Raw genomic sequence first — 27031 nt, 5'->3', positions numbered from 1 at the left:
CTAACGTTATCTTGGTAGATTATAGCCAAGTTAATGTTAGATAGCAATAAAAAGCTAGTATACATCTACAAAGAACATACACTGTATAAGCAACAGTATGTGGACACCCCTTCAAATTAGTGGATTTGGCTATTTCAGCCACACCCGTTGCTGACAGGTGTATAAAATCGAGCACACGGCTATGCAATCTCCATAGACAAACATTGGCAGTAGAATGGCCTTACTGAAGAGCTCATTGACTTTCAATGTGGCACCATCATAGGATGCCACCTTTCCAACATGTCAGTAAGTCCAATTTCTGACCCATCAACTGGAAGTGCCGTTATTGTAAAGTAGAAACATCTAGGAGCAACAACAGCTAAGCCGCGAAGTGGTAGGACAACAAGCACACAGAAGGTTACCTTCAAGTGCTGAAGCACATAGCGCTTAAAAATTGTCTGTCCTCGGTTGCACTCACTACCGAGTCCCAAACTGCCTCTGAAAGCAATGTCAGCACAGTAACTGTTTGTCCGGAGCATCAGGAAAAGGATTTCCATTGTCGAGCAGCCGCACACAAGCTTTAGATTACCTTAGATACGCAATGCCAAGCTTTGGCTGGAGTGGTGTAAAGCTTACCGCCATTGGACTCTGAAGCAGTCGAAACACGTTTTCTGGAGTGATGAATCACGCTTCACCATCTGGCAGTCCGACAGACAAATCTGTGTTTGGAGGATGCCAGGAGAACGCTACCTGCCCCAATGCATATTGCCAACTGTTAAGTTTGGTGGAGGAAGAATAATGGTCTGGGGCTGTTTTTCATGGTTCTGGCTAGGCCCCTTAGGTCCGGTGAAGGGAAATCGTAACACTACAGCATACAATGACATTCTAGACGATTCTGTGCTTCCAACTTTGTGGCAACAGTTTGAGGAAGGTCCTTTCCTGCTTCAGCATGACATACAGAAATGATTTGTCAAGATCGGTGTGGAAGAACTTGACTGGCCTGCACAGAGCCCTGACCTCAACCCCATCAAACACCTTTGGGATGAATTGGAAAGCCGACTGCGAGCCAGGCCTAATTGCCCAACATCAGTGCCCAACCTCACTAGTGCTTGTGGCTGAATGGAAGCAAGTCCAACATCTGGTGGAAAGCTTTCCCAGAAGAGTTTAGGCTGTTATAGCAGCAAAGGGGGGACCAACCCCATATTAATGCACATGATTTTGGAATGAGATGTTCAATAAGCTTTTGGTCATGTAGCGTACGTAGCTACACAAAAGACACACCTCAAAGTGAATGGCAAAATGTTAGCCTACCTGAAAATTCCTTACCATCATCTCTGCCGACCAAGACCACACACACTGAAAGTTTGAAAACGCAAAACGGTCTTCAGTGGCAACAAATCTGCCCAATTAGCTGATTTGCATTCCATACACCCACTTCTGTTGATCCTCCTACTTCTGTTGACACGCCCACTTCCAGACACTCCAGGCATACAGTTACCCATGACTCATATGTTTGCTCTCAAGGAGTTAACGTGGCAGGTTAGGAGAATGAGGTTAACGTTAGGAAAAGGTAACTGGATACTTGGAGCTGTCTGAAAGTGGCCATGTCAACAGAAGTGGGTGTATGGAAAGCGATTCAGGTAATTGGGCAGATTTGTTGGCCCTCGACCATTTTACGTGGCTGATTGGGCTGCACCATGAGTCGATTGTTGAAAACTGTAGCATTTTAGCTAAGCCTAACCCTAGGCCTTTTCCTAACCTTAACCTCATTCTCCTATCCTTCCATGTTAACGCATTTCTGCTAAGCCTAACCCTTTTCCTGACCTTAACCTAATTTTCCTAACCTGCTATGTTAATTCTCCTGACCTGCTACGTTAGTTATGTAAACACCTGTTATGTAAACACTAAGCTGACCCGCGGTGCACCTGGCTATGGCCGGTCTAACCAATAATGGGGTGCTGATGTTACACCCATCGCTGTTGGTCCACCCACTTCTTTTGCAAAACCCACTTTCACCCACACTTCAACTATGCAGTTACCCATACTTGAGAAAAATGTGGGTAGTTGCAGCGATGAGACAAGATTGAAAAAGGGGGTAAATAAATTAGTCAGCTAAACCAGAGTTGTTTTGTCACATTCAACGTTTTATATTATCTCTATTTTTATTTATTTATTTATTTCACCTTTATTTAACCAGGTAGGCTAGTTGAGAACAAGTTCTCATTTGCAACTGCGACCTGGCCAAGATAAAGCATAGCAATTCGACACACACAACAACACAGAGTTACACATGGATAAACAAAACATACAGTCAATAATACAGTAGAACAAAAGAAAACAAAAAGTCTATATACAGGGAGTGCAAATTAGGTAAGTTAAGGCAATAAATAGGCCATGGTGGCAAAGTAATTACAATATAGCAATTAAACACTGGAATGGTAGATGTGCAGAAGATGAATGTGCAAGTAGAGATACTGGGGTGCAAAGGAGCAAGATAAATAAATAAATACAGTATGGGATGAGGTAGGTAGAAAGATGGGCTGTTTACAGATGGGCTATGTACAGGTGCAGTGATCTGTGAGCTGCTCTGACAGCTGGTGCTTAAAGCTAGTGAGGGAGATATGAGTCTCCAGCTTCAGAGATTTTTGTAGTTTGTTCCAGTCATTGGCAGCAGAGAACTGGAAGGAAAGACGACCAAAGGAGGAATTGGCTTTGGGGGTGACCAGTGAGATATACCTGCTGGAGCGCGTGCCTTGAGTGGTGCTGCTATGGTGACCAGTGAGCTGAGACAAGGCGGGGCTTTACCTAGCAGAGACTTGTAGATAACCTGTAGCCAGTGGGTTTGGCGACGAGTATGAATCGAGGGCCAACCAACGAGAGCGTACAGGTCGCAATGGTGGGTAGTGTGTGGGGCTTTGGTGACAAAACGGATGGCACTGTGATAGACTGCATCCAGTTTGTTGTTATAGACTGTTGGAGGCTATTTTATAGATGACATCACCGAAGTCGAGGATCGGTAGGATGGTCAGTTTTACGAGGGTATGTTTGGCAGCATGAGTGAAGGATGCTTTGTTGCGATATAGGAAGCCGATTCTAGATTTCATTTTGGATTGGAGATGCTTAATGTGAGCCTGTAAGGAGAGTTACAGTCTAACCAGACACCCAGGTATTTGTAATTGTCCACGTATTCTAAGTCAGAGCCGTCCAGAGTAGTGATGCTGGACGAGCGAGCAGGTGCGGGCAGTGATCGATTGAATAGCATGCATTTAGTTTTACCCTGCGTTTAAGAGCAGTTGGAGGCCACGGAAGGAGAGTTGAATGGAATTGAAGCTCGTCTGGAGGTTAGTTAACACAGTGTCCAAAGAGGGGCCAGAAGTATACAGAATGGTGTCGTCTGCGTAGAGGTGGATCAGAGAATCACCAGCAGCAAGAGCAACATCATTGATGTATACAGAGAAGAGAGTCGGCCCGAGAATTGAACCCTGTGGCACCCCCATAGAGACGGCTAGAGGTCCGAACAACAGGCCCTCCGATTTGACACACTGAACTCTATCAGAGAAGTAGTTGGTAAACCAGGCGAGCAATCATTTGAGAAACCAAGGCTGTCGAGTCTGCCAATAAGAATGTGGTGATTGACAGAGTCGAAAGCCTTGGCCAGGTCGATGAATACGGCTGCACAGTAATGTCTCTTATTGATGGAGGTCACGATGTCGTTTAGGACCTTGAGCGTGGCTGAGGTGCACCCATGAACAGCTCTGAAACCAGATTGCATAGCGGAGAAGGTACGGTGGGATTCGAAATGGTCGGTAATCTGTTTATTAACTTGGCTTTCGAAGACCTTAGAAAGACAGGGTAGGATAGATATGTCTGTAGCAGTTTGGGTCTAGAGTGTCACCCCCTTTGAAGAGGGGGATGACTGTGGCAGCTTTCCAATCTTTGGGAATCTCAGACGATACGAAAGAGAGGTTGAACAGGCTAGTAATAGGGGTTGGAACAATTTCGGCAGATCATTTTAGAAAGAGAGGGTCCAGATTGTCTAGCCCGGCTGATTTGTATAGGTCCAGATTTTGCAGCTCTTTCAGAACATCAGCAATCTGGATTTGGGTGAAGGATAAATGATGGGGGCATTGGCGGGTTGCTGTGGAGGGTGCCGGGCAGTTGACCGGGGTAGGGGTAGCCAGGTGGAAAGCATGGCCAGCCATAGAGAAATGCTTATTGAAATTCTCAATTATAGTGGATTTATCGGTGGTAACAGTGTTTCCTAGCCTCAGAGCAGTGGGCAGCTGGGAGGAGGTGCTCTTATTCTCCATGGACTTTACAGTGTCCCAGAACTTTTTTGAGTTAGTACTACAGGATGCAAATTTCTGTTTGAAAAAGCTAGCCTTAGCTTTTCTAACTGCCTCTGTATATTTGTTCCTAACTTCCCTGAAAAGTTGTATATCACGGGGGCTATTCGATACTAATGCAGAACGCCACAAGATGTTTTTGTGCTGGTCAAGAGCAGACAGGTCTGGAGTGAACCAAGGACTATATCTATTCCTTGTTCTACATTTTTTGAGGGGGGCATGCTTATTTAAGATGGTGAGGAAGGCACTTTTAAAGAATAGCCAGGCATCATCTACAGACGGGATGAGATCAATGTCATTCCAGGATACCCCGGCCAGGTCGATTAGAAAGGCCTGCTCGCAGAAGTGTTTTATGGAGCATTTGACAGTGATGAGGGGTGGTCGTTTGGTCGCAGACCCATTATGGATGCAGGCAATGAGGCAGTGATCGCTGAGATCTTGATTGAAAACAGCAGAGGTGTATTTGGAGGGCGAGTTAGTTAGGATGACATCTATGAGGGTGACTGTGTTTACAGATTTGGGGTTGTACCTGGTAGGTTCATTGATAATTTGTGTGAGATTGAGGGCATCAAGCTTAGATTGTAGGATGGCCGGGGTGTTAAGCATGTCCCAGTTTAGGTCACCTAGTAGCACGAGCTCAGAAGATAGATGGGGGGCAATCAATTCACCTATGGTATCGAGGGCACAGCTGGGGCAGAGGGAGGTCTATAGCAAGCGGCAACAGTGAGAGACTTGTTTCTGGAAAGGTGAATTTTTAGAAGTAGAAGCTCGAATTGTTTTGGTACAGACTTGGATAGTAATACAGAACTCTGCTGGCTATCTTTGCAACACCGCCCTCTGAGTAAAACAAACTTAGGGAGTAGGCTTCTAATGTTAACATACATGAAACCAAGGCTTTTACGGTTACAGAAGTCAACAAATGAGAGCACCTGGGGAGTGGGAGTGGAGCTAGGCACTGCAGGACCTGGATTAACCTCCATGTCACCAGAGGAGAAGTAGGATAAGGGTACGGCTAAAGGCTATACGAACTGGTCGTCTAGCACGTTCGGAACAAAGAGTAAAAGGAGCAGGTTTCTGGGCACATATTTACTCTCTCTCTCTCTCTCTGATATATTTAGGTGTTTACACAATGCATAGGCCAGGCTGACAGTGATGAAAACATAGATTTGCAAGGTGGAAATCTAAATAAAAACTACTCTGTCTCATAGGACTGTGAAAGTTCCACCATTCACTGGCTGGGCCACTGCATTATTGAGCGGTATAAACTAATTAAAATAGTCTTAGGTGGAGCATGAACAACCAAATCAAAACAATCTCTAACAAACATGTTTGTCTGCTTTGTAAATCTGACAGCAACCCAATCATGCAACTTTCAGTTACCTCCCTACTTCTGTAATTATTGCTTTGATGACAATTACACTTTCTATTGTGTAATTTAATGCTAATCAAACATAATTACTGTGTTTTACAATCATTTACGCTTTTATAATTATGGTACTCATACTCTCACAAACACTGTTTAATTAGGCCTTGCAAAACGTAATTTAACCTCATGAGATCAGGATGTGTAGGCTTATCGAAAACTAAATAGCAAAAAAAGAAACGTCCCTTTTTCAGGACCCTGTCTTTCAAAGATAATTCGTAAAAATCAAAATAACTTCACAGATCTTCATTGTAAAGGGCTTAAACACTGTTTCCCATGCTTGTTCAATGAACCATAAACAATTAATGAACATGCACCTGTGGAACGGTCGTTAAGACAATAACAGCTTACGGACAGTAGGCAATTAAGGTTACAGTTATGAAAACTTAGGACACCAAAGAGGCCTTTCTACTGACTCTGAAAACACCAAAAGAAAGATGCCCAGGGTTCCTGCTCATCTGCGTGAACGTGCCTTAGGCATGCTGCAAGGAGGCAGGAGGACTGCAGATGTGGCCAGGGCAATTCATTGCAATGTCCGTACTGTGAGACGCCTAAGACAGGGAGACGGGACAAACAGCTGATCATCCTCGTAATGGCAGGCCACGTGTAACAACACCTGCACAGGATTGGTACATCCGAACATCACACCTGTGGGACAGGTACAGGATGACAACAACAACTGTCCGAGTTACACCAGGAACGCACAATCCCTCCATCAGTGCTCAGACTGTCCGCAATAAGCTGAGAAAGGCTGGACTGAGGGCTTGTCACAGCATCATCGGACTGAGCTTGTTGTCATTGCAGGCAATCTCAACGCTGTGCGTTACAGGGAAGACATCCTCCTTCCTCATGCGGTACCCTTCCTGCAGGCTCATCCTGACATGACGCTCCAGCATGGCAATGCCACCAGCCATACTGCTCGTTCTGTGCGTGATTTCCTGCAAGACAGGAATGTCAGTGTTCTGCCATTGGCCAGCGAAGAGCCCGGATCTCAATCCCATTGAGCACGTCTGGGACTTGTTGGATCGGAGGGTGAAGGCTAGGGCCATTCCCCCCAGAAATGCCCAGGAACTTGCAGGTGCCTTGGTGGAAGAGTGGGGTAACATATCACAGCAAGAACTGGCAAATCTGGTGCAGTCCATGAGGAGGAGATGCACTGCAGTACTTAATGCAGCTGGTGGCCACACCAGATACTGACTGTTACTGTTACTTTTGATTTTAACCCCCCCCCCTTTGTTCAGGGACACATTACTCAATTTCTGTTAGTCACGTCTGTGGAACTTGTTCAGTTTATGTCTCAGTTGTTGAATCTTATGTACACACAAATATTTACACATGTTAAGTTTTCTGAAAATAAACGCAGTTGACAGTGAGGACGTTATTTTTTTGCTGAGTTTACTTGGCTGTTCTGGACTTCACTACTTTACCACTAGATGGCAACCTCGTATCTAATTATGTGATATTAATACAAGGATAGTGGAATGATAACGCTTTATTCACAATATGATACAAACTTGTAAATTCAATGCACAAAAGCATGAAACATGGACCACACAAGGTTTTCAACAAAGTACATCAAAACCCATATTTTATTTTAAGTATAGCAATACAATTTACATATTAAATAACACTATAATAGAATGCTCTGATATAGCTTTCAACGAAACAAAACATTTTTTTCCTTATTTTTTTCTTATTTCAGGTTACAAAAGAAGAAGCAACGCCCAGCTGTTCAAAATGGTCAATGGGACGAAATTATTCAGTGACTTACTAGAGCTACTCTATTACACTCTGACAACAGAATTGTAACTCAGAAAAAAATGACAAAACAAAGTAATAACAATAATGATATCACAATCACTGACTTAAAGTTAATGGGAGGCGTGGAATTGTATTGGAATGTGATGACAACCACTAGCTCAGTGCACAGAGACTTGGTTTCCACATTTCACCACAAAAGCAAAGCAACGAAGGAGTTGAAACGAGAGAAAGAAAAATAGCTTTATATGAAAATATAAATTCTATGATTATATACCATAGATACAAAGTTTCCAGAGAACGGTTGGTTATAGAAGCAACAAAATATGTACATTGTTTTCATGACACACTAGTGTTTGTGTTTTGCAACACATAAACACACCTGACAGTGGACACTAGGCTCTGTCAGGAAATTAAGTGTTAACCTAATGGAACAAGACAAAACTGAAAAAAGCTAGTGCTTAATGATGCAAAATGCCTTCACTGACAAAGGGACAAAAGTCAGCTGTCTACCCCAAATGTTGGAGAGTTATGACTTCATTCAAAAGCCCTCCTTGGAAGGAGATGAAACATGACGGGTAAAAAAATAAAATAATTGATGCATCTCTCCACTTAATTTTGTAATTCTATGAGTTGAGTGAGAAATTAAATATAATACAATTGCAATGAACTCCTTCTGTAGCAAAGGGAAGTCCTAAACTAACACAAGTGATGAGGAGTTGATGCAGAAATTCCAGCCTGGAAACAAAAAGATGCCAAAAGAAGCAGAAGAAAAAGTAAACAGAATGATCCTCAGTCAACAGCCTACACATCACTGAAAAAGGAAATCAGACACAAATGCAATTAACTTGCTCTCCCTCTCTGTAATATTTCTATTAACGGAAATGAGTATAAGTCTTTGGTAAAAGTTACAAATCATAGGTATCCTCGATGCTTTGTTGTGATAATCAAATACAAATATTCTAATAGCATGGTCATTGTGCTGTATAATGAATTCACATTTTATTTCAAATGTAAATCACAGGTGGTCTCTCTTTCCTTCAGAAAACTAAGGGAGGTATTTATCAAAGTGATTCTAACAGGAAATATAGAGGTGGCAGTATGACAACAACTAAAACAGGGTCAATGAGTTTATGTGAATCACTCTAGGACTCAAAAACCACAGTAAATCTTTCCTTGCTTAGGCCACCATACGACAGTCATAGCATACAATCATACCACACACAAGCAGAGTCAAGCAACATTGAGGATTAGAAACGACGTACACAAGGCTGTGTGACGTGGGAGCATAAGTCCTTTACCCCAATAATAAATTCAATAGGGTATGACACAGAAAATAGCAATTGGCTGTATCAATTTTCTCAAAGACGTTTCCACTCACACAAGGGCATTATCATTTCTTCATTTGACTCTTCTGTGACTGTGTAGACTATTAGCAGCAAGAAGCAAAAACCAACTGAGCCAGAAGGGGGTGTAAGTGTGCAGAAAATCAACACTGGCATTGAACAAGAGTGGTAAACTGTTGGATCAAGTGGGAGTCAGTTCGGCTGAGGCATGTCATGACATCAGACATCTACAAAATCACAAGCTATAATGATCAGTATATTCATATATATATTTAAAAGCATAATATGAATCATACTAAAAATAATACAAGTTCACAGTAGCTGTTATAATACCACCTTCAATATTCAAATATGGGTTTGAATTGCTAATTAGATGCATAATGAAGATAAAGGTCATATAAACAAAAGAAAATCAAACAACAAATAGAACTGATGAACCTATTGCCTGTAGGTGTGACAGAAACCAGACTGTTGAGTCTTGCAGCAAATGAGTGATATTTGAGCCACAAGGGTGAGGAGAGGAGAAGTGGTTTACTGTAATGAACCTCAGGTTGAACAGCTTATTCATATGAACATGGAGCTATGACACTCTCACTCCTCTTCCTTATATGAGCTAGTAGAGAGCAAACAGAGCAATGTTTTTTTTTCCTACTTCTCAAAAGCAGTTGAGTGAGGGCTTTGCCATGGAATGTTGAAATCAGAGCTTAATAAGTGTAGTAGAGTCCATCAGCTTAGTATAGGCAGTAACTGACATTATAGTGCAAACAAGAAAGACAGAAGTATGTTTTGTTGTTGTGAACTCAAAAAATGCAGGTGCAAACGCTCAGTAGGATAACATTAAGACATAAAATGGCAAAAAATAAATATCAAAAACTTTTTATCAGTGTAAAAAAGTAATCAGGTTATTCATTTAACCAAGAGTCTGGCAAAAAAGGCCTCAAAAAGTCTTGTCTTATAGTCCTTGACATTTTACAAAGTAAGTGGCTCTCTGTCTGCGAGGGCCTTGGGCCCCTCAGGCCTGGTGGGTGGGCCCTTCAGACGAGGGACTCCATGCTCTCTGCCTGGTCTGACTCATCAGACATGGCCATGGTGCAGTTTCTGTCCATGGACGTGAGGCCAGAGCCATTCTCCTTGGTGCTGATCAGACTGAGCATAGCTTTATAAAGGTACTGGTACTGATCCTGTGGAGGGAGAGGAACATGCTCTTAGAGAGGGGGGAAACTACAAATGTTAAATTATGAAGTTTTTACATTTAATCCCATAATCATGCTCTACTGGTCTACTTACTATGTCTGTGAAAACTCCAGGCCTCATGAGGTTGATCATTTTGGCCACCTGATAGACGCCCACGGCACTCTCACTCTCCAGCTGCTGGGACAGGGTGGTGAGGGCACACAGCATGCCCGCTGACACTGCCCCGAACCTGGGAGACAGGAGAGGGACAAACAGGGTTACTTTATAGGCCCTAAAACAGGACAGGGACTGAGGGACACACAGGGTCACATATGAGCATAGAGTCCAGTGAGCCCAGAAGGTCAAATTAATTCCACGTGAGACTACAGGAGCGGTTCAGCCCCTTAGAAAAAGAGGGACGCTCACAGGAAAAGGTTGCTGCTTCAATTAACATCCATGTCAAATGTGATGGAGATACACAAGCTAACTACCATGTCTCACCAGCTAATGAATATGCAGACAATTACGACAGCCGTCTATCCAAAACCTCTTAGGGGGGGATTCCATAGTACAGATACCAAACTGAAATGCTCAATTAGTCCCTTTTTTCTCTGGGATGAGACAAGCAATCTTAATTTTCCTAATGAATAAACATGACTGAGGCTGCATGTCTCGTCGTTGGGAGTGTTGTTCGTTGCCGCTAATGTCTGTCAGCATTAATAGACGTTCATTATTTCTAATTGGATGGAGTATCAGGGTACATGGGGGTGGAACTGTGCTTGATGACGAATTGCACATAAAACATTTTTGCAGTTAAATTCCCATGTACCGAATAAAAAATACAAGTTAAATGGGTTTCCATCGCATTTTCAACTGTACTGATGGTTTTGTCACTAAAATGTTGCGTTAAAGGCTATAGTGAGAGTGCCCACTCTGGTCTTGACACCTGTGCTCTAGACAACAGCTGGCACATACACTGTGTGTGTACCCTACATGAGATTATTATGAACAAAAGAGCAAGATTATTTTACATTTGTCAAATGGCAGCCAAGCATCAATCATCATGTCTTCAGAATAAAACCCTTGATATTTATTGGAAAGGAGCATCCAGATCACCATGCACTTTCACCACCCTGTGAAGTTCTTCTGTAGCCTAATAAACTGCATGGTTTCTTGAGTCGTAGTGTGAGGGCCACACAAAATATAATCACGTGACTCTGTTTACTTTGATTTGATGGTTATTATATCGATATTTGAGCATAAAGGCATTTCCACTGCCATTTCTCACATAATTAATTTTACAGACACAAAAAGATCCCACCTTGTCTAGCGTATTTTGTTTTGTCAACATTTGGAAACTTTACCAGCAAATTAACTGTTTCCATCAGGCCTTTCGTGAAATGTTTACTGCCCACATGTACTTTATGCATAAAAAGGTTGCATGGAAACCTGGTTAGAGTGAATAATTACATGTTCTGTTGAAACAGAACACAGTTTAAATGATATACTTAGAGGTTAAAAGCAGAGATAATGATTCTCTCTGTCATCAGGAGCATGATGTGACACACTCACTCATCGTGCACTATGGTGGGTCCGTCTCTGATCATGGCCTCCTCCTTGATGACGTTGATGAGCTCAAAGGTGCTGCTCATGGGAGCATCAGGGTTGGGCCATTTAGGGCACTGGAAGTGACGCACCTCCAACACATAGTCATCCTGGGGGAGAGGGAAAAGAAAGACAGAAGAAGCGATAGTTTAAGGTAGGTGTACATACAAAGATGCCCACCCACACAAAGACTGACTCACACACTCATGCAGGTAAAGACAGTCATACACACAAGCGCAGGCCCATTAAAACACTGAGTATACAAAACATTAGGAACACCTGCTCTTTCCATTACTGAACAGATTAATCCAGGTGAAAGCTATGATCCCTTATTGATGTCACTTGTTAAATCCACTTCAATCAATGTAGATGAAGGGGAGGAGACAGGATAAAGAAGGATTTTTAAGCTGTGAGACAATTAAGACATGGATTGTGTCCCACTGCTGGCTTACTTCTGAAGCTAAGCAGGGTTGGTCCTGGTCAGTCCCTGGATGGGAGACCAGATGCTGCTGGAAGTGGTGTTGGAGGGCCAGTAGGAAGCACTCTTTCCTCTGGTCTAAAAAATATCCCAATGCCCCAGGGCAGTGATACTGCTGTCTTTTGGATGGGACATTAAACGGGTGTTCTGAGGTCATTAAAGATCCCATGGCACTTATTGTAAGAGTAGGGGTGTTAACCCTGGTGTCCTGGCTAAATTCCCAATCTGGCCCTCATATCATCACAGCCACCTAATCATCCCCAGCTTACAATTGGCTCATTCATCCCCTGTAACTATTCCCCACGTTGTTGCTGTAAATGAGAATGTGTTCTCAGTCAACTTACCTGGTAAAATGTTTAAAAAAAAAGGAAAAAAATATTTTTTAAATGGTCAAGAGAAAAGACTGAAGTGTCTTTGAACGGGGTATGGTAGTAGGTGCCAGGCGCACTGGCTTATGTCAAGAACTGCAACACTGCTGGGTTTTTCATGCTCAACATGAAACATGCTCAAGAATGGTCCACCACCCAAAGGACAACTGTGGGAAGCAATGGAGTCAACATGGGCCAGCATCCCTGTGGAACACTTTCGACACCTTGTAGAGTCCATGCCCTGACAAATTGAGGCTGTTCTGAGGGCAAAAGGGGAGGGTGTGCAACTCAATATTAGGAAGGTGTTCCTAATGTTTGGTATACTCAGTATATAATACAGATATATGCCATTTAACAGACACTTTAATCCAAAGCGATTTACAGTCATGCGTGCATACAAACGTATTGGTAGTGCTGGGAATATAACGTACCATCCTGGCGCATGCTCTACCAGCTAAGCTACAGAGGACTTCCTACACCCACACACACGCAGGCACACACATCGCATCATACCTGTGTGGCCTCTAGGATAAAGTCGTGGATGATGATCTGCTCTTCGTTAGAAAGGCATAGTCTGTCTTTGCTGATGAGCGTGACAGTGAAGGCCTCACAGTTCATGGCCTCCTCTCGGCTTGGCCAGTACACAAACTCATCCTCCGCCTAAAGACACAGCCAAACCAAAACAAGGATGAAAATAATAGGGAAAAGGGAGAAGAGGGAAGGGTGAGAAACAAGGGAGGGAAAATGAGAAATACAAGGAAGGGGAGCGTGAGACATTGCAGTTTAGTATAAGAACTGACAGTTCATATTGAGCAAAAGACTTGCCCTAAAACAAAAACATCAACATGTTAAAGGAACTGGAGTATGTGTGCAGAAGTGCCACTACTCAGTGTGTGAAATCATAGATATATAGACAGAGTTAGTTAGAGAGGCGACAGGTATGGGCAGCAGGTAGAGAGGTAAGCCAGCAACCGGAGAATTGCCCGTTTGAATCCCAGGTCCGACAGGAAAAATCTGAAGGGAAATGAGCGGGCAACCGGAGGGTTGCTGGTATCAAATCCTAGAGGACATTGCATGCTATTGTTCCACTGAAAAAGGAACTTAATCCCCCCACAGTAACAGGTTCCTGGGTGCCCCCTGCATTGCTTCAAAACCTGTATATATACCATGCCTTCAGAAGGTATTCACACCCCTTGACTATTTCCACATGTTTTGTCACTGGCCTATACACAATACAAAACATCAAAGTGGAATTATATTTGTACAAATGTATTAAAATATGAAAAACTGAAATGTCTTGAGTCAATAAGTATTCAACCCCTTTGTTATGGCAAGTCTAAATAAGTTCAGGAGTAAAAATGTGCTTAACAAGTCACATAATAAATTGCATGGACTCACTCTGTGTGCAATAATAGTGTTTAACATGATTTTTGCATGACTACCTCATCTCTGTACCACACACATACAATTATCTGTAAGGTTCCTCAGTCGAGCAGTGAATTTCAAACACAGATTCAACCACAAAGACCAGGGAGGTTTTCCAATGCCTCGCAAAGAAGGGCACCTATTGGTAGATGGGTAAAAAAACAACACAGCATTGAATATCCCTTTGAGCATGGTGAAGTTTTTAATTACACCTTGGATGATGTATCATCACACAAAGTAACAGGTGTCCTTCCTAACTCAGTTGCTTGAGAGTAAGAAAACTGCTTAAGGATTTCACCATGAGGCCAATTGTCACGCTTGTCATTGGAAATGGAGGACCAAAACGCAGCAGGTATGTGTATGCTCATCTTGCTCTTTTAATAAATACAAAATGAACACCAAAATAACAAAGAACGAATGATCAACAAAAACAGTCTGGTAAGGCACAAGGCTAAACACAGAATAATCACCCACAAATAACAAACACACCCTCATATATGGGACTCTCAATCAAAGGCAGATAGACAACACCTGCCTTCAACTGAGAGTCCCAACCCCAATTAACCAAACATAGAAACAGACATACTAGACAAAATCACAGAATACCTGAAAACCAAACAGTGCCCAAAAAACCCCGGAATACTTAAACCAAATGCCCCTTCAACAAAACACACCACCCCGAACCACATAAAATGAATACCCTCTGCCACGTCCTGACCAAACTACAATACCAATTAACCTTATACTGGTCAGGAGGTGACACCAATGGTGACTTCAAAATAGTTACAGAGTTTAATGGCTGTGATAGGAGAAAACTGAGGATGGATCAACAACATTGTAATCACTCCACAATACTAACCTAATTGACAGAGTGAAAAGAAGGAAGCCCGTACAGAATAAAAATATTACAAAACATGCATCCTGTTTGCAACAAGGCGCTAAAGTAATACTGCAAAAAATGTGGCAAAGCAATTCACTTTTTGTCCTGAATACGAAGTGTTATGTTTTGGGCAAATTCAATACAACACATTACTGAGTACCACTGTCCATATTTCAAGCATACTGGTAGCTGCATCATGTTATGGGTATGTTTGTAATCGTTAAGGACAGGGAGTTTTTGAGGATAAAAAATAATGGTGCAAAGCACAGGCAAAATCCTAGAGCTAAACCTGGTTCAGTCTGCTTTCCACCAGACACTGTGAGACAAATTCACCTTTCAGCAGGACAATAACATAAAACACAAGGCCAAATCCACACTGGAGTTGCTTACCAAGAAGACAGTGAATGTTCCTGTGTGGCCGACATTTTACTTAAATCTACTTGAAAATCTATGGCAAGACCTGAAAATGGTTGTCTAGCAATGATCAAGAACCAATTTGACAGAGCTTGAATAATTTTGAAAACAATAATGGGCAAATGTTGCACAATCCAGGTGTGGAAAGCTCTTAGGGACTTGCCCAGAAAGATTCACAGCTGTAATCCCTGTCAAAGGTGCTTCTACAAAGTATTGACTCAGGGGTGTGAATAATTACACTACCTGTCGAAAGTTTTAGAGCACCTACTTATTCAAGGTTTTTCTTTATCTTTACTATTTTCTACATTGTAGAATAATAGTGAAGACATCAAAACTATGAAATAACACATATGGAATCATGTAGTAACCAAAAAAGTGTTAAACAAATCAAAATAAACTACCGTTCAAAAGTTGGAGGTCACTTAGAAATGTCCTTGTGTTTGAAAGAAAAGCAATTTTTTTGTCCATTACAATAACATCAAATTGATCAGAAATACAGTGTAGACATTGTTAATGTTGTAAATGACTATTGTAGCTGGAAACGGCTGATTTTTTTATGGAATATCTATATAGGTGTACAGAGGCCCATTATCGGCAACCATCACTCTTTGTGTTCCAATGGCACGTTGTGTTAGCTAATCCAAGTTTATCATTTTATAAGGCTAATTGATCATTAGAAAACCCTTTTGAAATTATGTTAGCACAGCTGAAAACAGTTGTTCTGATTAAAGAAGCAATAAAACTGGCCTTCTTTAGAATAGTTGAGTATCTGAAGCATCAGCATTTTTGGGTTCGATTACAGGCTCAAAATGTCCAGAAACAAATTACTTTCTTCTGAAACTCATCAGTCTATTCTTGTTCTGAGAAATTAAGGCTATTCCACGCGAGAAATATCCAAGAAACTTAAGATCTCGTGCAACGCTGTGTACTACTCCCTTCACAGAACAGCGCAAACTGGCACTAACTAGAATAGAAAGAGAAGTGGGAGGCCCCGGTGCACAACTGAGCAAGAGGACAAGTACATTTGAGTGTCTAGTTTGAGAAACAGATGCCTCACAAGTCCTCAACTGGCAGCTTCATTAAATAGTACCCGCAAAACACCAGTTTCAACTTCAACAGTGAAGAGGCGACTCCAGGATGCTGGCCTTCTAGGCAGAGTTCCTCTGTCTGTGTTCTTTTACCCATCTTAATCTTTTCTTTCAACTCTGCCTAGAAGGCCAGCATCCCGGAGTCGCCTCCTCACTGTTGATATTGAGACTGGTGTTTTGCGGGTACTATTTAATAAAGCTGCCAGTTGAGGACAGGACAAAAATTAAATCAATTTTGAATTCAGGCTGTACCACAACAAAATGTGTAATAAGTCAACGGGTATGAATACTTTCTGAAGGCACTGTATGAATGTGTGTTTTTTGGCGGGGTTGGGTTAAAAGTGGATGTCACATTTCGTTTGGACCTTGTGTGCAATTGACCAATAAAGTGATCTTAATCTTGATCTTAATAAGACATATGGCTGAGTGGAGCGACTGATACAGCTGCTGTCACCTTCAGTATTCATCTCAATTCCTCTCACCCCCAAACGAGTGGCTTCCTGTGTGAACACTGGGCCAAGGCTGGTGAGAGACTAAGCTTAGGGTGCTAAGACAACCCTTTAATAGACTAGAGATAAGGCTGAAGCCAACAACCCTTGGTGGTGGTGGTGGTGTGTGTGTGCATGTACTGTATGTGTGTGTGTGCCTGCATGCTTGCACACGCACGTGCATTTGTTCATGTGCGTGTGTGCGTGTGTGTGAGAGACCCACCAGCCCCTGGTTGTCCGGCAGCATGACAATGATCTGTGCATTGTGGTCCCAGATCATCCTCCAGAAGTCTTTAGTGGTGTGGGGCAGAGGATGCTGGGTAATGATGAACTCATTGCTCCTGTAGTAGCCCTGTGGTGTCACAACAGAGGTCAAAGGTTCAAGCAAGGGTTGTGTTGTGGTTACACACAAAGATGAAAACAAGCCTGTGTGTGTCAGATGAAACCTGCCACAGCAGTAGAATACCACTGCTCAAAACACCTTAGATCTAGCGGTCTACCTTTTTATGTCCCGACACAAACCTAGGATTCACATAGGTCAACAACAACTCCAAGTCCATTCCTTTCAGTTGATAGCAATGAACAATGTCTATGATAGCAATGTCTATAAGAGAAAGGGATCTTGTATCATAACTGACATTCCTTAGCTCAGTTGGTCCAGCCGGGTGTGTGACAGGGACAGTGAATGATTGACAGAGGAGGGACAGGAGGTGGTACTCACCATTATGTAAGACGCGTTAATGTAATCTGTGCCTTTCATGCCGGGTAAAGGTGCCAACCCCACCCTCGCTCGCTCCGCTGCCATAGAGAAAGGGAGATCCAATCAAGGCACAGTGATCATAGAGCTAAGCAGCAAACATGTTCTTATTGGTTTACAAAGCAGTGTGTCATTTCTATGAAAGCAGCCACAGCATAATCACTTATAATCAAGAACTATAGTATGAGCATGGACCATAAACAACTGGTTATGTAACTAACTACTGTAGATGAATGACTTCCTATGACCATGAATAGAGCCGTTATCAGAAACAGGAAACTGTGGAAAGCAGCAGTCTAGACGGGAGCCAATACGAAATCTGAATATCGCTGTCAGGTGGTGCATGGATAATATAATTTGACTTACAGGGTACTACCGAGGAGTTTCGGTTCTTCTCTTTGTTGCACTCCTTCTGAGCACTGAAGCACTCCACAAACCTGGCGTTACACTGAGTCACCAACTGCAACAAGAGAGGAGGTGAGAGGGCAAGAAAGAGGGACAGACGGGTGGATGAAAGTGGGGGAGGAAGAAAGAGAGAGAGAGAGAGGTTAGATAACAATGATACAATACAGAGTATGTGATAAAGACACATGCTTCCATTGATCATTCATACCCTCCCTACTCTGTCATTTAAACAAACTGTCATGGCCTGCAGTACTCTCCGTAGAGTCACTGACCTCAGGTGTTCTGACACTGACCACTCTACTGTTATGGCCTGAACATGAGGTTCAGAACATAGCTAGTAGTCTAAACGTGTGTTGATAATACAGCCCAACCATGTGCTGCTTCCCATCAATACCGATTTTCAACAGTTAATTAAATTATAGTCAAGTCTCAGATCAAATCCTGCTGACTGAAAAAAGTGTTTGCTCATCTTAATATTGCAGGTAACACTCATGCCAAAAAGACAAACACTGCTTAATTCTTTGTAGAGCAGAAATTAAGACAGACTTTTTGGGGCTGTGAAAAACAAAATAAATATTCTCTCCAAAAAATTATTAACTTCAAATCCGGCCTTGAGGCTAATTGCATTAAAATCCTAATGGCTGCCATTGTTTCGCAAGAGCATGCTCAATCTCGCCCAACCCTGGGCTAAATCAAATACACCGTTGAGGAGAATAATGAAAGCCAATTACGTTGTGAGCTTGTCATCAAACCAGGCAACAACCCAGACCCCCCACCATTATAGGAAAGTTCACATCTCCCTGGAAACAAGCAGTGAGTAGGGTTAGTCAAAGGGGGCGCCCGAGGAAGATAAGTACTCTTCCCACAAATGTATTTCCATTCTAATTACGATCACTTCTCCAGTAGTGGGCCCTGAGGGAGATGAATCACAACTGTGTGATGCTGAGGGACGTCTTTAAGGAGACAGACAGGACCCTGAAGTCCCTGCTCTGGGAAAACATGGGAACGATGGAGAGCTGAGAGAAAAGAGAGGATAGAGGGAGAGTGGGGTACAGAGAGAGAGAGAGAGAGAAAGAAAGGTAAGGAGAGACAAAGAGAGAGAGAGCAAGAGACAGAGACATGTGGCAGAAAAAGAAAGATGAAGAGAAAATATGTTTGAGAGAGAAGGAGCATGATAGGCAGATAGAGAAAGAGATCCAGGGGAATGAGTGTTCAGTAAGACTGAGAAGGAGGTGCTCTGACCTTAAACTGTTTCTCCAGCCGTGTCTTGCCGCCCACCCCAGGCGTAAGGATACTGTTGACATAGCTGTGCAGCTGGCTGGACAACACCTCCGTCTCCTTCCCCATGATGGCCTCAATCAACGCATCATGAATGAAGATATACTGCTCCTATAGGCCAAGCAGGACAGAAAGAGAGAACACCAGTCAGACATGCAGACAAAGTGGCAGCGCAGCTCTTTTTAGAGCAGATATATTATGACAATGACCATGGTCCCATTGGTCCAGGACAACAGTGGCTGTGTGATGCATGCCATTCCTATATTTACAAAGAGGGACATGGACAGACTTAAACACAGCTGCATAAGACAGATAAGAAAGATGGAAGTTTAACGTTATGCTCTACTGTAGCTGTCCACTAGCTGCAGTTTGATCATTCGGGACTTTACCACAGATGCTCAAGTGAATAGAATGGCACATGGTGATTATAAAATGATTCACTCAGGATGTTCATACACACTAAAAAACACACACACACACACACACACAACCCACCTCTGTTTGTACCAGGTAGTTGCGCTGGGTCCGGATGTGTTTGAGGAAGCCCAGGACGTTGACTGTGCTTTTGTCCTTGATCTGCTGCAGCATGCTGTCTATGACGATGTAGGTCCCTGTCCGGCCCACACCCGCACTGCACACACCCACAAGAACACACAACTTGGATATTCATACAGGGTTTCCTATCGGCATTTAGGTCTTCAAGAATGTGGACAAAGAGGTCCATGACAGCAGCAGACTAATTCATCTTCTAACCCAGCTGTCAATCCCAGTCCATGTACGCTGCATTCATTTTCTCCTCTAACTGGTTCTTAATCGATCAATTCATGTCATTGACTGGCCAGAGAGTCCAGACACGTCATTTTCCAGATCTAAACCAGTTGCTGATGATTGATTTTCAAGGACTGAATTTGGGGAGAGCAGCTCTAATGCATCCAAACCCTCCTGGAGAAGTCATACAGTACAAACTCCTATAAAACATGCCTTAACGTCACCTCTGACCCTTAACAGGGCTATTTCTACCTCATAGGTGGACTTCCCTCTCCTCATGTCAAGGACCTGTGTGTAGTGTGAGTTAATAAGAGGAGAGGAAGCAGACGGCCTTAATCATTAACAGAAATCCATGTTCAGCAGGAGAAGCCAGTCGGCAGCACTGACAGTGTGAGAAGGTCCACCCAGGTCACAGACACAGTAATAAGCCTGGCTAGAGGACCTGTGGTGTGTGTGTGTGTGTGTCTGGCAGAGCTGTATAGTTGAGTGTGTAGACACAGCGGGTTCTGCCTGTGAAGGGTCATTATCGAACAGCACAAGACAGATGACATTAGAGACCATTACTCTCATTAGCTATGAGGGAACTTTCACTGGACAATTACAGTCCATTTCCCTGCCTTAAACACATGCTTAGCTAACCACGGCTGGGATTCCTTTCTCTCAGTGAACAAAGGAAGTGCAGAGTAGCTGTAGGGAAAATTAGTGTATATTTCAGACTGCAGTGCATATTACACTCTAAAAATTAGGGGTTCAACTGGAGTTCAAAGATCCTCGAAGATCCTCGAAGAACCTTAGGGTTCTTGGCAATGAAAAACAGCCCCAAAAAGGTTCTTCAAAGAACTTATTAGGAGGTGGGGTTCATCGAGGAACCCCCATTGTTGCTGGAATTCTTCGGGGAACTTCGCAATTGCAACTGAAAACACTTGTGCCAAGTTCGAATGTGACAACAGTTAAAAGGGTAAGTTGGGTTGATGTTTGGCTCTGAATATGTATCGAAATAATTGATATAATAATATCAAATACTAATGAATAACAAAGACAATTATGGTCTTCTATGAATAGCTTCCATAACGTTAGCTGTCATGTTAATTAGCTATAGTTCATAAGAATTAACATAAATATTAGAAAGCCGGGTTTGACTGTTGATGTTGTATGAGCTACAGTACAGTTACGTTAGTACAGTTACGTTAGCTAGCTAACGTTATGTCCTAAGTATGCAGAACTAGGTTTGTATTATTTCCTGAACTATATTCTGTCCCATATATTGTATATCACTTCCATAAAGCCAACATGGTTTTACACTCATTAACGTAAGTTTCCAATCTAGAGCAGGTCTCGCTTTTGTGAGAATGAACTAGCTAATGTTAGCTTCGTTGACGCTAGCTAGCTAACCAACTAACCAACTAACTAACTAACCACGGTGACCTGTTGTCAGCCTGATAAAATATTGAACAATTTGTGTGCAAAGATAGCTTGGAATGTGATATTAGGCCTGTTTGGCAGTACTTTTACTGTATGGCAATACTGTATTGGTTAGTGCTTTCTCTAATATGTTCTTCTATTTTGCATTAAATTTTATGTCAATGCCATTTATCTTTCAATATTTATTTAATATATACACTACCGTTCAAAAGTTTGGGGTCACTTAGAAATGTCCTTGTTTTTGAAAGAAAAGCACATTTTCTGTCCAATAACTACGGTGTAGACATTGATAATGTTGTAAATGACTATTGTAGCTGGAAACGGCAGATTTTTTATGGAATATCTACATTGGCGTACAGAGGCCCATTATCAGCAACCAAGGACAGCTGCATTTGAAGTGTACATTTAACCTAGATAGCAGTCAATACAAACTGAAATCTATTAGCATACAAATGTGTGCAAAGAACTTTTCATATCTTCTCAGAAATTAATAATAAAGTTCATGAAATGGATATAGACAAAAAGATAATTCAAGGACTAGCAGAGGTAGAGAGGCGAGGCAGGGGTGAGGACATCATCCTGCTATTTCGACAGTTCCTGAAGGACAATACAGAAGAGGCACACAGGGGTATTTGCTCTTATTCCTTCCCTTTCTATAATGTATTTTGCAATAAAATTAGCAAGTGTAGTAATTTCATTGCTTTACTTTACTAGGACTCGAGACCACAGCAGCGATCCTGCTCTTGCCCTACCTCTTCAATGAGGACCCGAGTGGCCTTTATGGCTGTGACAAGGTATGCCTATGCTCAAATAATCTGTTTCTTCATTAACATATGTGCATGCTTATATAAAACTACAGCTGAACATTTGTTATGTTCTTTGTTAATTGTATGTGTATTCATCTTTTCTTACTTTTGTTGACACAGATTTCACCGCTCTTCACTCCTTTACTGCACATCGGTGGGAATCCAATTCACCATGAGAGTGAAATCACACTGGTATTTGATGGGAAGAACATCCGGGCCCTAGAGGACGTCCCCATGGGACTTGGGGCTCTGCTAGGGCTGGATTTTAGATTTTCAGTAAAATTTCCCAAAAATGTCAGAAAAACACTTATGTTCTTAAGTTACTGTGTTCTGGGGATAAGAGAAGTTGGGGTGAAGTTACCAGGGCCGGTCATAAAGATGGCAAACTCCCTAACATAACTAAGTGGTTGTTGGGCAAGTGGTTGTTGGACACACACACACTAAAGCAAAAAAAATCTGTATTTAGTATCAAGTCTACAATATTGTTAGTTAACCTATGATTAATTTTTAATGTATGTTGTTTTTATTGTACATCATTATTTAATAAAACATTTTTTTTTAATGAAATGCACTATACAAAGTAAATGTATTATTTATTATGGTCTGACATGTCTGCAGAATTTCTTTTATATGTTTTGTTTGGTAAATTGTTTTGTAAATATGAATTCACATTTGTGGTGCCACTAAATAAACAATGTATTATTTAAATCAATATTATCAATATTGTTATTATTATTATAAAATATTTTTTATAATGGAAGGAGGGAGGACAGGGAGTTCAAAAAATTAACCCCAAAAGGTTCTTCGAGGAACCATTATAAGGGGTTCTTCGAATAACCTTTTTCAAGGGATCTTAGAAGAACTTAAAGGGTTTCCCTCACAGTTTCAATTTGAAGAACCCCTAAAGGATACTCCAGGAACCTTTACTTTTTAGAGTGCATGGCTCTATGCCAGGTCACTCACAGCACTGCATGTAGAGGGCATACTTTTTCATCTCAGTCGTGCCAAATCAAATTGTATTTGTCACATAAAAGTAACAAATAATTAAAGAGCAGCAGTAAAATAACAATAACGAGGCTATATACAGGGGGTACCGGTACATAGTCAAAGTGAGGAGGCACCGATTAGTCGAGGTAATTGAGATAATATGTACATGTAGGCAGAGTTATTAAAGAGACTATGCATAGATACTAACAGAGAGTAGTAGCAGTGTAAAGGGGGGGAAATGCAAATAGTCTGGGCAGCCATTTGATTAGATGTTCAGGAGTCTTATGGCTTGGGGGTAGAAGCTGTTTAGAAGCCTCTTGGACCTAGATTTGGCCCTCTGGTACTGCTTGCCATGCGGTAGCAGAGAGAACAGTCTATGACTAGGGTGGCTGGAGTCTTTGACAATTTTTAGGGCCTTGCTCTGACACCGCCTGGTATAGAGGCCCTGGATGGCAGGAAGCTTAGCCCCAGTGATGTACTGGGCCGTACACACTACCCTCTGTAGTGCCTAACGGTCGGAGGCCGAGCTGTTGCCATACCAGGCAGTGATGCAATCAGTCAGGAGGCTCTCGATGGTGCAGCTGTAGAACCTTTTGAGGATCTGAGGACCCATGCCAAATCTTTTGTCGTCCGGAACAGCTGATGCTCTCATGCATGTTTCAGTGTTACTTGCCTCGAACCGATCATAGAAGTAATTTAGCTCATCTGGTAGGCTCGTGTCACTGGGCAGCTTTCGGCTGTGCTTCCCTTTGTAGTCTGTAATAGTTTGCAAGTCCTGCCACATCTGACGAGCGTCGGAGCCTGTGTAGTATGATTCAATCTTAGTCCTGTATTGACGCTTTGCCTGTTTAATTGTTCGTCGGAGGGCATAGCAGGATTTCTTATAAGCTTCTGGGTTAGACTCCCGCTCCTTGAAAGCGGCAGCTCTACCCTTTAGCTCAGTGCGGATGTTGTCTGTAATCCATGGCTTCTGGTTGGGGTATGTACGCACAGTCACTGTGGGGACGACGTCATCGATGTATTTATTGATGAAGCCAGTGACTGATGTGGTGTACTCCTCAATGCCATCGGATGAATCCCGGAACATATTCCAGTCTGTGCTAGCAAAACAGTCCTGTAGCTTAGCATCTACTTCATCTGACCACTTTTTTATTAGCCGAGTCACTGGTGCTTCCTGCTTACATTTTTGCTTGTAAGTAGGAATCAGGAGGATAGAATTATGGTCAGATTTGCCAAATGGAGGGCGAGGGAGAGCTTTGTACGTGTCTCTGTGTGTGGAGTAAAGGTGGTCTAGAGTTTCTTTCCCTCTAGTTGCACATTTAACATGGTGGTGGAAATTTGGTAAAACAGATTTAAGTTCCCTGCATTAAAGTCCCCGGCCACTAGGAGCGCCGCCTCTGGATGAGCATTTTCCTGTTTGCTTATGGCTGTATACAGCTCATTAAGTGCGTCTTAGTGCAAGCATCGGTCTGTGATGGTATGTAGACAGCTACGAAAAAAACAGATGAAAACTCTCTAGGTAGATAGTGTGGTCTACAGCTTATTATGAGATACTCTACCTTAGGCGAGCAAAACCTCGAGAATTCCTTAGATATCGTGCACCAGCTGCTGTTTACAAATATACATAGACCGCTACCCCTTGTCTTACCAAATGCTGCTGTTCTATCCTGCCGATACAGTGTCAAACCGGCCAGCTGTATTTTGTGAATGTTGTCGTTCAGCCACAACTCGGTGAAACATAAGATATTAAAAAAATGTTATTAGTTTAATCTTGCTTTAATCTTGCTCGTAGATCATCAATTTTATTTTCCAATATTTGCATGTTTGCCAATAGAATGGATGGCAGTGGGAGTTTACTCGATCACCTACAAATTCTCAGAAGGCAGCCCGACCACCGCCCCCTTTTTCTCCATCTTCTCTTCACGCAAATGAAAAAGGATTTTGGCCTGTTTCCAGGAAAGCAGTATATCCTTCACGTCGGACTCGTTAAAGGAAAAAGCTTCTACCAGTTCGTGGTGAGTAATCGCTGTTCTGATGTCCAGAAGTTATTTTCGGTCATAAGAGAGTCGCAGCAACATTATGTACAAAATAAGTTAAAAAAATGCGTTATAAACAACGCAATTTAAAAAATAAATAAATAACAAAAATCATACCCATTTATTGGCCGAAACACAACAGATAAATAATAAACTAAACTAAACTACAGTAAATCATGAAACTGTCTTATATTTACTATTTTTGGGGGCTCATTAGTTCTCATAATCTTTATTTTTGCCTTTTGTTCGTCCTCTCATGCTTGATACATTTTTGAATACACAGTTTGCAAAATGTGCACCCCTTCTAACTTAGTAAGTCTTCTCCTAGAAGAACCCCTTAGCAGCACAGTGACAGAGACAGTACCTGCAGTGGACCAGCATAGGGCCCATCTCCGGGGTCTGGGCGGCAGCGGACCTCCTGACGAAGGTGAGCACGGGGAGGGTGTACTCAGGGACGCCCATGTCAGGCCACTGGGTATAGTGGTATTGCACCACCGTTCTTTCACTCTGACACCCCTTAGGGTTCCCTTTCTGACCCTTGGAGAGGGGAGGGAGGAAGAGGGAGGAGGGAGATAGAGAGAAAACACATTGATTAGTATCTTTCTACATGATAAGAAGTAGATGAGATATCATGTTAGTCACTTTTCAATAACACTGAGACCAGTAGAACAGGATCACCTGAGAAGACAGGTATGGAGACCATTAACACTGTAGACCAATAACACTGTAGACCAATAACACTGTAGACCATTAACACTGTAGACCAATAACACTGTAGACCAATAACAATGTAGACCAATAACACTGTAGACCATTAACACTGTAGACCAATAACACTGTAGACCAATAACAATGTAGACCATTAACACTGTAGACCATTAACACTGTAGACCATTAACACAGTAGACCTATAACACTGTAGACCAATAACACTGTAGACCAATAACAATGTAGACCATTAACACTGTAGACCATTAACACTGTAGACCTATAACACTGTAGACCTATAACACTGTAGACCTATAACACTGTAGACCTATAACACTGTAGACCTATAACACTGTAGACCTATAACACTGTCACTGACCTTTTTTACTTTTGTGTTGCGCACGGTGAAGCGTCGTAGCGTGTAGCAGGCGTGCACTTTGGTGCTCTTTAGCGTGACCACGATGTTCCCATATTCCTCTGTGTTCTCTGTGGGCCAGTACTGATCACATTTTCTCTGCAGAGATACACCTCACATGGTTAGGGACTCTTGTTTCAATGAATCACAAAAAACAAAAGGTTATTATATGATTACGAAAAGGATCTATTGAATTGTAGTGTATATACCCTTCCTTTCTCCACGAGGTTGGTGATCATGACGATGATGCCAGTGTTCTGTTCCCACACCATCCTCCAGAAGTCCTCGAAGGTGGACTTGAGAGGGCCCTGGGCCGCGATGTATGCCTTGGGCTTGTTATAGCCCTACCATACACAGGGAAACAAGGTGAGAGACCATGAACAAAACATACACAATATTCATAGACATTGTCATGCTTGTACAATACGTAACACATATTGTACATACACGCCTACAATACACAGTACAAAAACCTCATTATTACAAATACACACACACACGACCAGATGGCCCAAAATAGATACTCCAATCAACACTCACATCTACGTAATTGGCATTGATATAGTCACTGTGTTTGGTGTCCTTCCCAGCTAAAGGCCGTAGCTTCACCCGACTGTGGTCGTCTGGAGGAGAGACAGGGACAGTTAGCTGTGTGTGTGTGTGTGTGTGTGTGTGTGT

The 27031-nt window shown here is 42.3% G+C and overlaps 1 protein-coding gene across 3 annotated transcripts in view; it reads right to left on the bottom strand.

Annotated features, from left to right (window-relative positions):
- Window positions 1-7319: 7319 nt before the first annotated feature.
- LOC106565854 (protein tyrosine phosphatase receptor type G) overlaps window positions 7320-27031 on the bottom strand; it is a 337499-nt gene continuing 317787 nt past the window's right edge. For 2 of the 3 annotated variants that reach the window (XM_014133451.2, XM_014133452.2), the window contains 13 exons: window positions 26894-26976; window positions 26563-26697; window positions 26318-26452; window positions 25595-25767; window positions 19707-19842; window positions 19176-19322; window positions 17895-17988; window positions 17493-17569; window positions 16995-17123; window positions 12990-13136; window positions 11598-11740; window positions 10140-10275; window positions 7320-10033 (listed from right to left, as the gene is read on the bottom strand). In XM_014133451.2, the coding sequence (XP_013988926.1) occupies window positions 9887-10033; window positions 10140-10275; window positions 11598-11740; window positions 12990-13136; window positions 16995-17123; window positions 17493-17569; window positions 17895-17988; window positions 19176-19322; window positions 19707-19842; window positions 25595-25767; window positions 26318-26452; window positions 26563-26697; window positions 26894-26976 (1682 nt within the window). In that variant the 3' untranslated portion in view covers window positions 7320-9886. The other variant, XM_014133453.2, reaches the window with a different exon arrangement.

Source organism: Salmo salar, chromosome ssa12 (genome assembly GCF_905237065.1).
Source record: "Salmo salar chromosome ssa12, Ssal_v3.1, whole genome shotgun sequence".
Lineage (NCBI taxonomy): Eukaryota > Metazoa > Chordata > Actinopteri > Salmoniformes > Salmonidae > Salmo > Salmo salar.
Note: the sequence above shows the minus strand (reverse complement) of the source record. Positions and strands in the feature narration are given on the sequence as shown.